Raw genomic sequence first — 15,689 nt, 5'->3', positions numbered from 1 at the left:
CCTCTCCCCCAACTTCTGGCAGTCATTGGTCTTTTCACTAAGTTTATAGTTTGCCTTTTCCACAGTTTTGCATAGTTGGAATCATACAATATGTAGCCTTTCGAGAGTCTTTCATTTAGTAATCTACATTTGAGTTTCTTCCATGTCTTTTCCTGACTTGATAGCTTATCGTTTTAGTGCTGAATAATATTTATTGTCTGGTCGTGCCATAGTTTACTTTTTTCTTCCAAGATTGTATTCAAATTCAAGTTAGTTCACATATAGTGTAGTACTGGTTTCAGGCGTAGAAATGACATATTTATCCACTCACCTACCGAAGGGTATCTTGGTTGCTTTCACGTTTTGGCAATTATGAATAAAGTTGCTAGAAACATGTGTAGGTTTTGTTTCTTCTCAGCTTTATTAAGATATAATTGACATATAATATTTTATAAGCTTCACATGTACAATGTGATGATTTGGTACATGTATATATTGTGAAATTATTACCACAATGAGGTAAGTGAAAACATTCACCACCTCACATAGTTACTTTTGTTGCTGTTGTTTTTTCGTGAGAACGTTTAAGATCTACTCTCAAGTATATAACACGGTATTGTTAACTCTGGTGACAAACTGATTATTAGATACTGAGAATTTATTCATCTTAAACTGAAAGTTTATGCTTTTTGACCAACACTCCCCCCTTTCACTACCCCTAGCTCCCACCAACCACTGTTCTACTCTCTGATTCTGTGAGTTCAACTTCCCTTCTTCCCTTTTGAAGGATAATTTCACAGAGCACAGAATTTTAAGCTGGTGTTTTTTTCTCGCTCTTAACTCTTTAAATAGTTGACTCCATTCACTTCTTTCTTGCGTGGCCTCTGAGGAGAAGAAGTTGGATGTAGTTCATTCCTCTTCTCCTTGGGGTGGTGGTCCCAGCCTATTGACAGAAATGTTATTGCCTAGGAATGCCTGTGGCACACATCTGGGCCTGTATTGCTTATAGCAAGTCCCCACAGACATTTCCCCCGCTGAGGCCAGAGTTGTGGCTGGATTGGCCCTTGTGGTTCTTATTATGATTTCAGGACACACTTCACTGTGGCAAAGATGATCAGGGAACTTTGAGGAACAAGATTTTTTATGCACTGGTCCTGGAGCCTCCAGGGCATATCGAGGGCCACACCTGAGGAGGTTGTAGGTAGAGGGCAAAAGAACACAGACCTGGGGCTCTGCATTTATTAGGGTCTGGTGGAATGGGGTGGGTATCTAGGGTTTCGTGGGTTCACTATTTATTGACTGCTTTAGAGCATGAGAGTGGGACTTAGAGGATGGAAAGGGAGAAGCAGGGCTACTCAAGTGGTCAGTTATTGAAGTTACCCAGAGCTTCCTGAAAGAGGGAACTTCATGAGTGGGGGTGACTTAATTCCTTGTCTGGTAGCTCTGTCATATAGCTGGCAATATGTTTACTCACGAGGGATGCCTTTTGAAATATGTCTTTGGCAATCAAAAACTTAATGTCAAGCACTTACACTATAATCAAAGAGCTTAATCTCTGGGATACTCACTCCTCTGTAGGTAAGATGTTTTTTCCTCTGGCCTCTGTCAAGATTTATAAGTTTATCTTTGATTTTCTGAAATTTGAACATGATACACCTCCATATGGTTTTTCTTGTTTGGCATTTGTCTTATGAGGTATTCTCTGAGCTTCCGGAGGCTTGGTGTTTGACATTAATTTGGGGGGGAAATTCTCAGTCATTATTATTGCTTCAAATATTGCTTCTGTTCCCTTCACTTTTTCTTCTTATTCTGGTATTCCCATTACAAGGATGTTACCCCTTTGGCAGTTGCCACACAGTTCTTGCGTATTCTGTTCTGGTTTCCTTGTTTTCTGCTTTTTGTTTTTCAGCCTGTTTTCTCTTTGATTTTCAGTTTGGGGAATTTCTATTGCCATGTCCTGAGGCAATGTCTAGTCTATTAATGAGCCCTGTCAAAGGCATACTTGATGTCTGTTAGTCTTTTTGATCTCTAGCATTTCTTTTCGACCCTTCCTTAGAATTTATCTCTTCTTAGGTTATCCACCTGTTCTTGGCTTTAGTGACATAGCGGGGCAAGTGTTCTGTGGTGTATCACAGAGTGTCAGTCTTTGGGTGAGCCTGTGCCCTGGGACTGTATAGTTCACCAGGGTTTCTTGTCCAGCTTCCCCATAATGTGATAGGTCTAAAAGTATCTTTACATAGAGATGTCCTTTTCAAATTTTAAAATTTGGTTGAAAACAGCAAGAATCAGTCTTGGACACAATGCAGTTGCACGACTCGATGATGTATCTGGTTAGAAGGCAAAAAGTGGCCAATGACTTTGCCTCTACTGGGGAGAAGATGCTACTTTCTTCAGAACTCTTACAACTCTTTTAGGAGGGTTGATAAATATTTCAAGAATGTCCTCTCGAGATCTTGGTACAATTAGTTTTGCCCTAGTACCAGAATAAGATGGCCAGAAAATTGGAATAGTGATTTTTCTTTTTTGAAGTCACTAGAAAAGAAGTTAGTTTCTAGAGAACAGCTTCCCTTTTAAAAAAACTTGTTGCTGACTTCTTATGTCAGATAGGTTTGTTTGCCATGATGAATTACCCTAATGTGGAAAATTTTTGTTTTTCTGTTTGCATCATGGAATTGCTTTTAAATAGGTCTACAATCAAGTAATAATAATTTTCTGAAGTGATTAGAATGTGTAGAAAATGGATGGACATAGTCATGTGAAGTCAAATTAGTTCTTAAGAACTAATGCAGATTTTGTCCTCAGTGGTCACACTGGATGGAAGAGGCATTTCCAGGACTTTATGAGTTAGTTAAAAAGTCCTCCCACTGATTGTGAACAAGCCTTCAAAAGGTAAGTCTATAAGAGTTAATGGAGGAAGCCAGGCTTTTCAACTGTGTGACTTACTTTATTATACAGGAAATTCTTATAAACTTGAGTTTGTAAAAAATTGAAAAGTTGGAAACTTCTTCTGGAATTACAGATTTGAAGTCAGTCAAAGTTTATAATTACATTTCTGTCACTGAAGGGTGTATGACTTTGAGAAAATTAAGTATTCAAGCCTGTTTTTTCAACTATAAAGTGGGGATAACAGTGCTTGTAATTGTAAAGACAAAATGTTATACACTGAATATGATTCTCTATATATGTGCATATGTAGATATATATGTATGTGTGTATATGTACATATACATATATGTGTATATATACATATATATAAAATGTCTATGTAAATATGGAAATAGCATGTGATATATAGTTGTACATAACAAGTAATAGATGTTCTTCTTGCAGTGTTAACATTTCCTCTCATCAAAATATTTTGTGCCATGTAATGAGATGGAGGTCGTCTAGGAAGGAATAGGTTTATTGTGGAAAAGTAAAAATTTATATTTTTTTAATGTTTATTTATTTTTGAGTGAAAGACAGCACAAGCATGGGAGGGACAGAGAGAGAGGGAGAGAAAGAGAATCCCAAGCAGGCTCCACACAGTCAGCACAGAGCCCAGTGTGGGGCTCGAACTCACGAACCATGAGATCATGACCTGAGTTGAAGTCAGACGCTTAACCTAATGAGCCACCCAGGTGCCCCCAAATTTATCTTAATACTTAATTGATACCCGTTTGGAAATGTCATTTAGGTAGTTGTATACAGAGAACCATTCATAAATTTTTCTTCCACTTTGAATATGTAAATTACCTTAAGTGATTCTTCACTTAGGAAGCATACTTTATGCATGACTTTAGGTGTGTGTGTCTTTCATGGAATTCTCTTTCCTCCTCTCTTGTTCTCTCCTTTGTCCTTTAAAACTCAGCTAAAGTACTGCTTTCTCTGGGAAGCCCTCCCAGATCCCATGTTGATTAATGTGTTCTGGCCCAGGGCGCCCATAATCTATGTGACTATACTTATAGTGACACTTATTAAATTGATCTGTAATGGTCTGGCCACCTATGTGTGAAATCACTGAGAGTAACAAACTATGTCTTATTCAACTGGGTGATATCAATGTCTTTGACAGGTTTGACATCAATAGTTTTCCATGTGCATTTAAAAAATTTTTTTTACATTTATTTGTTTTTGAGAGACAGAGACAGAGCACAAGTGGGGGAAGGGCAGAGATAGAAGGAGACACAGAATCCCAAGCAGGCTCCAGGCTGTGAGCTGTGAGCACAGAGCCCGACATGGGACTTGAACCCACAAACTGGGAGATCATGACCTGAGCCGAAGTCGGACGCTCAACCAACTGAGCCACCCAGGCGCCCTTCCATGTGCATTTTGAATTGGATAAATAAAAAAGATTAAGCTTATAATGCACTTAAAACTTTTCCCCTTTGTTTTAAAGGCAAAACTGTTTCTAATAACTGAAGGCAGCACCTATAAGGAATAGAAGAACTAAGTAAATGGAACCAAAGAACAATGTGACTGACTTTGTCCTCTTGGGCCTCACACAGAATCCAAAGGAACAGAAAGTACTTTTTGTTATGTTCTTGCTCTTCTATATTTTGACCATGGTGGGCAACCTGCTCATTGTCTTGACTGTTTCTTTTAGTAAGACCCTGGACTCACCTATGTACTTTTTTCTTGCTAGCTTATCATTTATGGATGTCATTTATTCCTCTTCTATTTCTCCTGAACTGATTTCAAATTTGTTCTTTGGGGAAAATACCATATCCTTCCATGCTTGTATGACCCAGCTATTTACAGAGCACTTTTTTGGTGGATCAGAGGTCTTTCTTCTGCTGGTGATGGCCTATGACCGCTATGTGGCCATCTGTAAGCCCTTGCATTATTTGATTGTCATGAGGCAATGGGTGTGTGTTGTGCTCCTGGTAGGGTCCTGGGTTGGGGGTTTTATGCATTCAGTAATTCAACTTAGCACTATTTATGGGCTCCCATTCTGTGGTCCCAATGTCATTGATCATTTTTTCTGTGACATGTACCCCTTACTGAAACTGGTCTGTACTGACACCCGTGTCATTGGCCTGTTAGTGGCGGCCAACGGAGGACTGATCTGCACAATTGTGTTTGTGCTCTTGCTCATCTCTTATGGTGTCATCTTGCACTCTCTAAAGAACCTTAGTCTGGAAGGGAGGCGGAAAGCCCTCCAGACCTGTGGTTCCCACATCACTGTGGTGGTCTTCTTCTTTGTGCCATGTATTTTCATGTACGTGAGACCTGCTAAGACCTTCCCTATTGACAAATCATTGAGTGTGTTCTATACAGTCATAACCCCCATGCTGAACCCCCTGATCTACACTCTGAGAAATTCTGAGATGACAAATGCTATGAAGAAACTCTGGAGGAGAAATGTCACATATTGTAGTAAATGAGCACATCATCCACCATGAAGAGAGTTACTTGACATTAGGGTTCATTTCTTTAGAATTCAGAAGTCTTCTAAAATCTGATTCTGACTTTCCTTTCTTCAAAGAATTTATGAAAATTATAATTAACGAATGAAGTAGATGACTGTGCTGTAATAAGTGTCCCTCCCTGCTAGAATGTAAGGTCTATATCATATTGTAGATCTCTTCACTTAGGAATGAGTAATGGCTTTCCAGCAACGAATCCATAAGAGGTAATGAATTTGTGAGGAAATTTTTATACGATTACACTAAGTTTTAATCATTTATGCACTTATATTTTATATATTTTCTGAGACTTAGTATTATTTTTAATTAGATTCTTGTCATAGAATTGTTTTTGTTATACTATTTAAAATATTTAATGATGTATAAGATGTCTTCTTTATTAAATTCCAGTTGTCTTATATAAGAAAAGTTGAAGTGTAACAGGTTATAATAGCAAAAATGAAAACCTTACAGAATAGGATAAATTTCCTACTTATCTCTCAGCACGGTCTCTAGTCCTCCCCCTTAGAGGCATCACTTAATCAGTTTCTTCAAATTAATCAGGTAATAATCTTTACAAATGCATGCAAATGCAAATACACATATGTGTGTTTTTTCTGTATATGTAAATGATTGCTTTTACTATGCACAATTTTTAAAGAATAAGATTTTCATTTTGCAATAGTTTTTATATAGTTTTTATTTTCTTATTTAGTTGAAGTCTAGTTGACATACTTTATTAGGTTCATGTGTACAACGTAGTGCTCTGACAGTTACAGGCATGACAGAAAGCTCACCATGATAAGTACAGTTACCATCTGTCACCACACAAAGGTTTTACAACAGTATTTACTGTATTTCCTATGTTGTACTGTACCCTTTGACTTATATATTTTATAAGTGGAAGTTTGTACTTCTTAATCACCTTTACCTATTTCGCCCATCCCCGCTGGTAATCATCACTTTGTTCTGTGTATTTGAGTCTGTTTCTGTTTATTTGATTTTTAGATTTTACATGTAAGTGAAATTATCTGCAACGTTGAAGATATTCCATACCAGTCCATGAAGATCTAATTCTTAGCTTTTTTTTTTGTACTAGGTAATACACCCTTATAAATATATACTAAAATTAATGTATGCATTTCCCTTCGGATTGTTCCTAACCTTTTTGTATGACAAAGAATTTTGCAATAAATGCATGTCTTTGAAGAGGTGAAAATATGAGTTGCTAGAAGAGGAATTATTGATATGTGTGTTTGAGTCAGTGATCAGGGAGTTAAATGTCGATATTTGTAGTTATTACCAAACTGAGGTTCTACTAACAGCCACACTGCTGCTCACAGTCCGTAAGTTCTTTCCACATTCTCAACCACCTGTACCTAATAAATATTTAAGGAATAGAACAATCCGATTAAAGGTATTTTATTTCATTTTGATAGTTTAACCAAAATCCTTTTTCTTTCAAAATCTTTTGATATAATTGAGTTGGAGCGTTTTCTCATATTTAATATGGTATGTATTTAGTTTTCTGTGGATAGTCTACTAATATCTTTCTCTGGTATTTTCCTGGCCGATGTTTATGCACCAAAGATGTGATCCATTTTACTATTGTATAAGTAATTATTATTTTTCTGGCTTGTGATATTTTTAACTTTTTTATTCTATTTTTTTTAAGTTCATTTATTTATTTTGAGAGAGATTGAGAGCAAACAGGGGAGGGTCAGTGAGAAAGAGGAAGAGAGAGAGAGTATCCCAAGCAGTGCAGAGCCCAGTCCCAGGGCTCGAACCCACAAACTGAGATCGTGACCTGAGCCAAAATCAAGAGTTGAACGCTTAACCAACTGAGCCATCCAGGCACCCCTTAACTTTTTTTTATACTATGTAGAATACTTCTGTCATGTAAACAATTTTGTCTTACATTTTATATTTAATATATATATTTTTGTTTGTATCTTGCTTAAAAAGACTTTCCTCACTTCATTCATACCAAAGTATTCTTCAACTGTTTTTTAGCACTTAATTTTTAAGCTCTTTTTTTGGTTCTATATTAAAACTGTTGATCCATTGGGAACTTATTTTGATATAGGAGTTAAATAAGGATTGAATTTTAGTTGTGTTTCTTAATTTTAGTAATTTTTTTTATAGTCACATAATTATCTTTTTACCATTGATTTGAAATCCTCTTATATTCTAACATCTCATTTGTGTACCCAATTCAGGACGATTCTGTTTCATTGATCTCTTTATTCATGTCCCAATTGACACACAATATAATTTTCATGATATATAACACATTTTGACATGTGATGAGACTAGTGGTCTCTCATTTCTGTTCTTTTTCAGATTTATGCCTTGTCTTGCATATTTATGTTTTGAATTCAAGTTTAAAATAAGTTTACATGTAAATAAGATAAATCATATAAGTTTAACATTAAAATAAGTTTAGAATGAAGTTAAACAGGTTTAAAATAGTTTGGTTACAAAACAAAAGTCAGTTATTAATTTAGGAAGTTTACTGTTTCCGAGTGCTGAGAACTGTTATCCCCGAGCAGGCCTTGACATTTAACAGGTCATCTCTCCTGCCCTTGGGTACTGCTTCCATTTTCCGCCTGTGTGACTTATCCCTTCTAGAAGTCTGCTGTTCTTCCTCCATGACCCGTAAAATGTTGCCTGGCACTTTTGCTGTAAGAAAACCATCTCTCTGAGGAAGTACATGACTTAAGTCTTTGCTGAGCATCCATGTGGCCATCTGCAAACCCCGGCACCATGACATCATCACGAGTGACAGGGATATGACTTCCTCTTTCAGGTGACATGTAGTAGAGGCTTTGTCCTTACAACCATTTAGGTCCTCTTCACAGTGTGGCTGCGTGCAGGTGGCTCCAATGTCATAGGCCATTCGTGTGTGATATAAACCCTTTGTTGAAACTTGTCTGCATGGACCCAATCGTACCCTTGGTCTTTTTTGTTGCTGTCAACAGTGGGTTCATCTGCCTGTTAAAATTTTCCTCCTGAAAGTCTTCTTGGTGGTCATTATATGCTTCCTGAGGACTGATAGCTTGGAGGGAAGACAGAACTGTGTCCATTTGTGTCTCTCATGTCACTGTGGTGGTCTTAGTATTGTGTTCTGCATATTTATATATTTGTACCCAATCACCATCTTTTCCACTGATTAAGTCGTGGCTGTGTTGTATACCGTGGTGTCACCATGGTGACTCCCTTGTTAAACTTCTTAAATGTGTGCACTCAGAAATTTGGAGGTCAAAAATGCCTTGAGGAAGTTCTCGTGGAAAAAAGTAACTTTGAGAGATATCCATAACTTCATAAAATATGTTTGTCTTTTTAATGGAAAAAGAGATAAAAAATAATTTCTATGGTGCAGAGACACATGAACGCTATTTGTTACAAGTGCGTTTGTTGTAACATACAGACACTATGAATAAAGATCCAGGTAGGGAATTATATATCATTTAAAAAATATCCTATTTAGGTTTATGTATGTCTAATTGATTGTCAAAGTTCAATGTACTGTGAGAATTTAGAGTTCTTGGGGCGCATGGGTGGCTCCGTCGGTTAAGTGCCAACTTTGGCTCAGGTCGTGATCTTGCAGTTCATGATTTAGACCCTTGCATCGGGCTCTGTGCTGATATCTCAGACCCTGGAGCCTGCTTCAGATTCTGTGTCTCCCTCTCTCTCTGCTCCTTCCTCACTTGTGCTCTCTCAAAAATAAATAAACATTAAAAAAAAAATTAAAAAAAAAGAGTTCTTGTAAAATGCAGATTATCAGGGCACAACTCTGGAGATTTTAATTTAGTAGTTTTGTTTTTGGATGACATATCTACTTTTGGACAAATTACCCAGGTGTATTTTTGCATACACTCTAGGTATTGTGCTATAATTTATGTTCACATCATGAACCTAGTTCTTTAAACAATTTTTATATATATAACAATTTATATATATATAACAATTTATATATATATATATATATATATATATATTTTTTTTTTTTTAATTCCAGTGTTAAGACACAGTGTTATATTAGTTTCAGGTGTATAATGTTGTGGTTCAACAATTGTATACATTGCTCAATGCTTGTCACGATAAGTGTACTCTTAATCCCCTTCACCTGTTTCACCCCTTGTCCCACTCACCTCTCCTCTGGTAACCATCATTTCCCTGTATTAAAGAGTCCATCTTTTTTATCTCTTTTTTCCCATTACTCATTTGTTTTCTTTCTCGAATTCCACATATAAGTGAAATCATATGGTTTTTGTCTTTCTCTGACTAACTTATATCACCTAGCATTATACCCTCTAACACACATACCATCTATGTGTTGCAAGTGGCAAGATTTCATTCTTTTTTATGACTGAATAATATTCCATTGTATACACATACCACATGTGTATCCATTCATCTGTCAATGGACACTTCCATAATTTGGCTATTGTAAATAATGCTGCAATAAACACAGGGGTAAATATATCATTGCAAATTAGTGTTTTTGTGTTCTTTATGTAAATAGCCAGTAGTGGAAATAGTACTGAGTCATATGGCAATTCTATTTTTAATTTTTTGAGGAGCCTCTATACTGTTTTCCAGAGTGGCTGCACCAGTTTGCATTCTCACCAACAGTGCACAGCATTCCCTTTTCTCCACATCCTTGCCAACACTTGTGTCTTTTGTTTTGATTTTATCCATTCCGATAGGTGTGAGGTTATATCTCTTCGCGGTTTCGATTTGCATTGACCTGATGATAAGTGATGTTTAGCATCTTTTCATGTGTCTATTGGCCATCTGGATGTCTTCTTTGGACAAATGTCCGTTCATGTCTTCTGCCTATTTTTATTTGGATTATTTGTTTTTTGGGTGTTGAGTTGTGTAAGCGCTTTATATATTTTGGATACTAACCTATTATTGGATATGTCATTTGCAAGTATCTTTTCTCATTCAGAGGTTGTCTTTTAGTTTTGTTGATCATTTCTTTCCCTGTGCGGAAGATTTTTATTTTGATATTGTCCCACTAGTTGATTTTTGCTTGTTTCCCTTGCCTCAGGAGACATATCTAGAAAATGTTGCTACAGTCAATGCCAGAAAAATTACTGCCATTGCTCTCTTCTAGGGTGTTTTTTGGTTTCAGGTCTCACATTTAGATCTTTAACCCATTTTGAGTTTATTTTTGTGTATGGTGTAAGAAAGTGGTCTGGTTTCATTCTTTTGCATGTAGTTTCTGCCGAGTTTCTAGCACCATTGTTGAAGAGACTCTCTTTTTTCCATTGCATATTCTTGCCTCCTTTCTTGTAGATTAATCGCCCAAATAATCATGGGTTTATTTCTGGGCTCTTTATTATGTTCTATTGATATATGGTTGGTTGTGTGTGTGTGTGTGTGTGTGTGTGTGTGTGTGTGTGTGCCAGTATTAAACTGTTTTCATTGCTACAGCTTTGTAGTGTATCTTCATATCTGGGCTTGTGATACATCTGGTTTTGTCCCTTTTTTTTCAAGATTGCTTTTGCTAATGTGGGTCTCTTGTGGTTCTGTACAAGACTTGTTCTAGTTCTGTGAAAAGTGCTGTTGGTATTTTGATACTGATTGTATTAAATGTGTAAGTTGCTTTGGGTAGTATGGACATTTAAACAATATTTCTTCTCCCCATCCATGAGCATGAAATATCTTAACATTTCTTCAATTTTTTCATCAGTATTATATAGTTTTAAGAGTACAGGTATTTTACCTCACAGGTTGAGTTTATTCCTAGGTATTTTATTATTTTTGATGTAGTTGTAAATGGGGCCGTTTCCTTAATTTCTATTTCTGCTACTTCATTATTAGTGTATAGAAATGCAACCGGTTCCTGTACATTGATTTTGTATCCTGCAACTTTAGTGAATTAGTTTATTAGTTCTAGTAGTTTTTTTAGTGGAGTCTTTAGGTTTTCATATGTATAATGACATATCATCTGCAAATAGTGAAAGTTTTACTTCTTCCTTACCAATTTGGATCCTTTTTTTTTTCTTTTTGTTTTTGATTTCTGTGGCTATGACTTTCAGTGCTATATTGAATACAAGTGGTGAGAGTGGACATCCTTTTCTTGTTCATGATCTTAGGGGATAAGCTCTCCATTTTTCACCATAGGGTATGATGTTAGCTGTGGATTTTTCATGTAAGGCCTTTATTATGTTAAGGTATGCTCCCTTTAAATATACTTTGTTGAGGGTTTTTATCATGAATGAATGTGGCACTTTGTCAAATGCTTTTTCTGCATCTATTTAAATGATCACATGGTTTTTATCCTTTCTCCTGTTGTGATGTATTGTGGATTGATTTATGAATGTTGAACCACTTGATCATACAGAATGATTTTCTAAGTGATTTATTTATTTATTTAATTATTGTTAGATCAGGATTGCTAATGTTTTGTTGAAGATTTTTGCATCTATGGTTATCAGGGATATTGACCTGCAGATATGTTTTTTATAGTGTCTTTATCTGGTTGTGGTATGAGGGTAATGCTGGCCTCATAGAATGACTTTGAAAGCTGTCATTCTTTTTCTGTTTCTTGGAGTCGTTTGAGAAAAATAAGTATTAACTTTTCTTTAAAAATTTTTTTTTAATGTTTATTCATTTTTGAGAGAAAGAAGGCGAATGGGTGAGGGGCAGAGAGAGATCGGGAGAAACAGAATCTGAAACAGGCTCCAGGCTGAGAACTGTCAGCACAGAGCCCCAGCGTTCAAACTTAGGAAGTGCGAAACCCTGACCTGGGCCGAATCAGACGCCTAATGGACTGAGCCATCCAGGATCCCCTGTATTAACTCTTTTTTTTTTTTTCAACGTTTATTTATTTTTTGGGGGACAGAGAGAGACAGAGCATGAACGGGGGAGGGGCAGAGAGAGAGGGAGACACAGAATCATAAACAGGCTCCAGGCTCTGAGCCATCAGCCCAGAGCCCGACGCGGGGCTCGAACTCACGGACCGCGAGATCGTGACCTCGCTGAAGTCGGACGCTTAACCGACTGCGCCACCCAGGCGCCCCTTAACTCTTCTTTAAATGTTTGATAGAATTCACCTGTGAAGTCACCTGGTCCTGGACTTTTGTTTGTTGGGAGTGTTTTGATTACTGATTCAACTTCATTGCTTGTAATTAGTCTGTTCAAATTTTCTATTTCCTCCTGATTTGGTTGTGGGAGGTTATATGTGTCTAGGGATTTATCCACTTTTTCTAGGTTGTCCAATTTGTTGGCATATAATTTTTCATAATATTCTCTTATAATCCTTTGCATTTCTGTGCTGTTGGTTATCATTTGTCCGCTTTCATTTCTGACAGTAGGTACTTATTGCCATTTTGTTACTTGTTTTGTGATTGTTTTTGTGATTCTTCTCTGTTCCTTTCTTCTGCTCTCTTCCGTCATGGTTTGTTGGCTTTCTTTAGTGATATACTTGGATTTCCCTCTCTTTATTTTTTCCATCTTTATTACCAGTTTTAGATGTGTGTTTGTCATTAGGTTTATATATAACATTTAGGCTTCTAGCTGTCTATATTAAGTTAATGGTCACTTAAGTTTTAACCCTTTGTAGAAAACTAAATTTTTATTCCCCTCCCAGCCATGTTTTAGGTATATGCTGTCATATTTTCATCCTTTTTTTTTTCTTTGTGTGTGAATCCCTCGACTGATTTTTACAGGTATACTTAATTTACTGCTTATGGAAGTTACCTTAGTTTATAAATTTAGCTTTAAAATTGTGGCATGTATACCTAACAGATTTACGATTTAACCATTTTTAAGTTCACAGTTTGGTGGCATTAAGTTAATTCACTTTAATGAATGATGTTATAACAACATCAACACCATTCGACTCCAGTACCTCTTCATCTTCCCAAACTGAAACTGGACACCTGTTAAATATTAATTTGCCATTACCCTTCCCTGAGTCCTAGGCATCCGCCATTCTACATTCTGTTAATTTGATGCCGTAAGTAACACATGTAAGTGGAAGCATACAATATCTGTCCTTTTGTGACTGCCTTATTTCACTTAGAATAATGTATTGTAGGTTAATGAATGTTTTGGCATGTGTCAGAATTTCCCTCATATTTAAGGCTGAATAATATTTCACTGTGTCCATATGTCTCATTTTTTTGATACATGTATCTATCTGTGGATTCTTTGGTTGCTTCTCCTTACTGATTGTTGTGAATACCACCATGGAGATGAGTGTAGAAATATTTCTTTGAATTCCTGATTTCCATTACTTTGGATATATACCTAAAAGTAAAATTGCTAGATCATATAATTAATCTTTAAGTTTTTGAGTAACTACAATAACATTTTCCATAGGAGCCACATCATTTGCCATTCTCACCAGTAATGCACAATTATGCCATGTTCTCCATAGTCTCTCTTACATTTGTGTGGTGTGTGTGTGTGTATCTCTTAATAGTTACCTTAATGGGTCTGAAGTGGTATTTCATTATGGTTTTGAAATGCATTTCCTAATGATTAGTGACGCTGAGATCTTTTCATGTGCTTACAGGTATATCTTTATATATCTTTTTCTGAGAAATGTCTATTCAAGTCCTTCATTTTTAATCAAGTTGTTTCTTTCATTGTGTTTTTAGATGTAGAAGTTCTTTATGTACTCTGGATATTAGCATCTATTCAAATATATTATTTGCAAATATTTTCTCCAATTCTGTCAATTACCTTTTTACTCTGTTGGTGTTGCTTGATGCACAAAAGTGCATAATATTGATAAAGTATAATTTATCTATTCCTTTTTGGCCTGTGCTTTTGGTATCATACTCAAGAAATTACTGTCAAATCCAATGTCATGGTTATTATTCTATGTTTTTTAATAACAGTGGTATAGTCTTAGCTAGGTCTTAAGTCTTTGGTCCATTTTGAGTTAAATTTTATATATGGTATATATTAGGATTCAAATTCATGACTATGTGGAGATGAAGTGTCACAGCACCATTTTTTGAACTGTCTTTAACCCACGAATACTCTTGACCCCCTTGTTGAAAATCATTTGAATATGTATGCAAAGCTTTATTTCTAGACTCTGTGTTTTATTCATTAGTTTATCTGTTTTTATGTCAACACCATATTGTTTTGATTATGATAACATTGTATTAAGTTTAGAGACAGGAGAATTTTCTGACTTTGTTCTTTTTGTTTCATTTTGCTTTGTTTTACATATTAGCTTGGCTGTTTTATTCTCAGTTTATTCTTGGTTCTTAAGAGTCTCTCATGGTTTGCCTCCTTCCCCCTCTGTAACTTTTTTTGCCCCCTTGCTCTCCCCCATGGTCTTCTGGTAAGTTTCTCAGGATCCACATAAGAGTGAAAACATATGGTATCTGTCTCTCTCAGTATGACTTATTTCGCTTAGCATAACACTCTCCAGTTCCATCCACGTTGCTACAAAAGGCCATATTTTATTGTTTCTCACTACCAAGTAGTATTCCATTGTATATATAAACCACATCTTCTTTATCCATTTGTCAGTTGATGGACATTTAGGGTCTTTCCATAATTTGGCTATTGTTGAAAGTGCTGCTATAAACATTGGGGTACAAGTGCCCCTATGCATCAGCACTCCTGTATCCTTGGGTAAATTCCTAGCAGTGCTATTGCTGGGTTATAGGGTAGATCTATTTTTAATTTTTTGAGTAACTTCCACGCTGTTTTCCAGAGTGGCTGCACTAGTTTGCATTCCCACCAACAGTGCAAGAGGGTTCCCGTTTCTCCACATCCTCTTCAGCATCTGTAGTCTCCTGATTTGTTCCTTTTAGCCACTCTGACTGGCATGAGGTGATATCTTAGTGTGGTTTTGATTTGTATTTCCATGATGAGGAGCGATGTTGAGCATCTTTTCATGTGCCTGTTGGCCATCTGGATGTTTTCTTTAGAAAAGTGTCCATTCATGTCTTCTGCCCATTTCTTCACTGGATTATTTGTTTTTCGGGTGTGGGGTTTGGTGAGTTCTTTATAGATTTTGGATACTAGGCCTTTATCTGATATGTCATTTGCAAATATCTTTTCCCATTCCATTGGTTGGCTTTTAGTTTTGTTGATTGTTTCCTTTGCAGTGCAGAAGATTTTTATCTTCATGAGGTCCCAATAGTCCATTTTTGCTTTTAATTCCCTTGCCTTTGGAGATGTGTCAAGTAAGAAATTGCTGCAGCTGTTGTCAGAGAGGTTTTTTCCTGATTTCTCCTCTAGGGTTTTGATGGTTTCCTGTCTCATATTCAGGTCCTTCAGCAATTTTGAGTTTATTTTTGTGAATGGTGTAACAAAGTGGTCTAGTTTCCTTCTTCT

General features: G+C 36.3%; 1 protein-coding gene and 1 long non-coding RNA gene across 2 annotated transcripts in view; both read left to right on the top strand.

Annotated features, from left to right (window-relative positions):
• The window catches only part of LOC128311774 (uncharacterized), a 112,978-nt gene extending 110,107 nt beyond the window's left edge, over positions 1-2,871 (top strand). The window contains exon 3 of the long non-coding RNA XR_008290336.1: positions 2,782-2,871. This is a non-coding gene — a long non-coding RNA (uncharacterized LOC128311774). The remainder of the gene's footprint in view (positions 1-2,781) is intronic.
• Positions 2,872-2,909: 38 nt separating this feature from the next.
• LOC106976541 (olfactory receptor 4A47) lies at positions 2,910-5,635 on the top strand. Its single transcript, XM_053202614.1, has one exon. The coding sequence runs from the start codon at positions 4,416-4,418 to the stop codon at positions 5,343-5,345; it is 930 nt and encodes a 309-aa protein (XP_053058589.1). The 5' UTR covers positions 2,910-4,415; the 3' UTR covers positions 5,346-5,635.
• The last annotated feature ends 10,054 nt before the right edge of the window (positions 5,636-15,689 follow it).

Source organism: Acinonyx jubatus, chromosome D1, assembly GCF_027475565.1.
Source record: "Acinonyx jubatus isolate Ajub_Pintada_27869175 chromosome D1, VMU_Ajub_asm_v1.0, whole genome shotgun sequence".
Lineage (NCBI taxonomy): Eukaryota > Metazoa > Chordata > Mammalia > Carnivora > Felidae > Acinonyx > Acinonyx jubatus.
This window is presented reverse-complemented; position numbering and strand designations above follow the sequence as displayed.

What these genes read in the sequence shown, in the direction of transcription:
- LOC106976541 (XM_053202614.1), top strand. Translation starts at nt 4,416, where the DNA reads ATGGAACCAAAGAACAATGTGACTGACTTTGTCCTCTTGGGCCTCACA.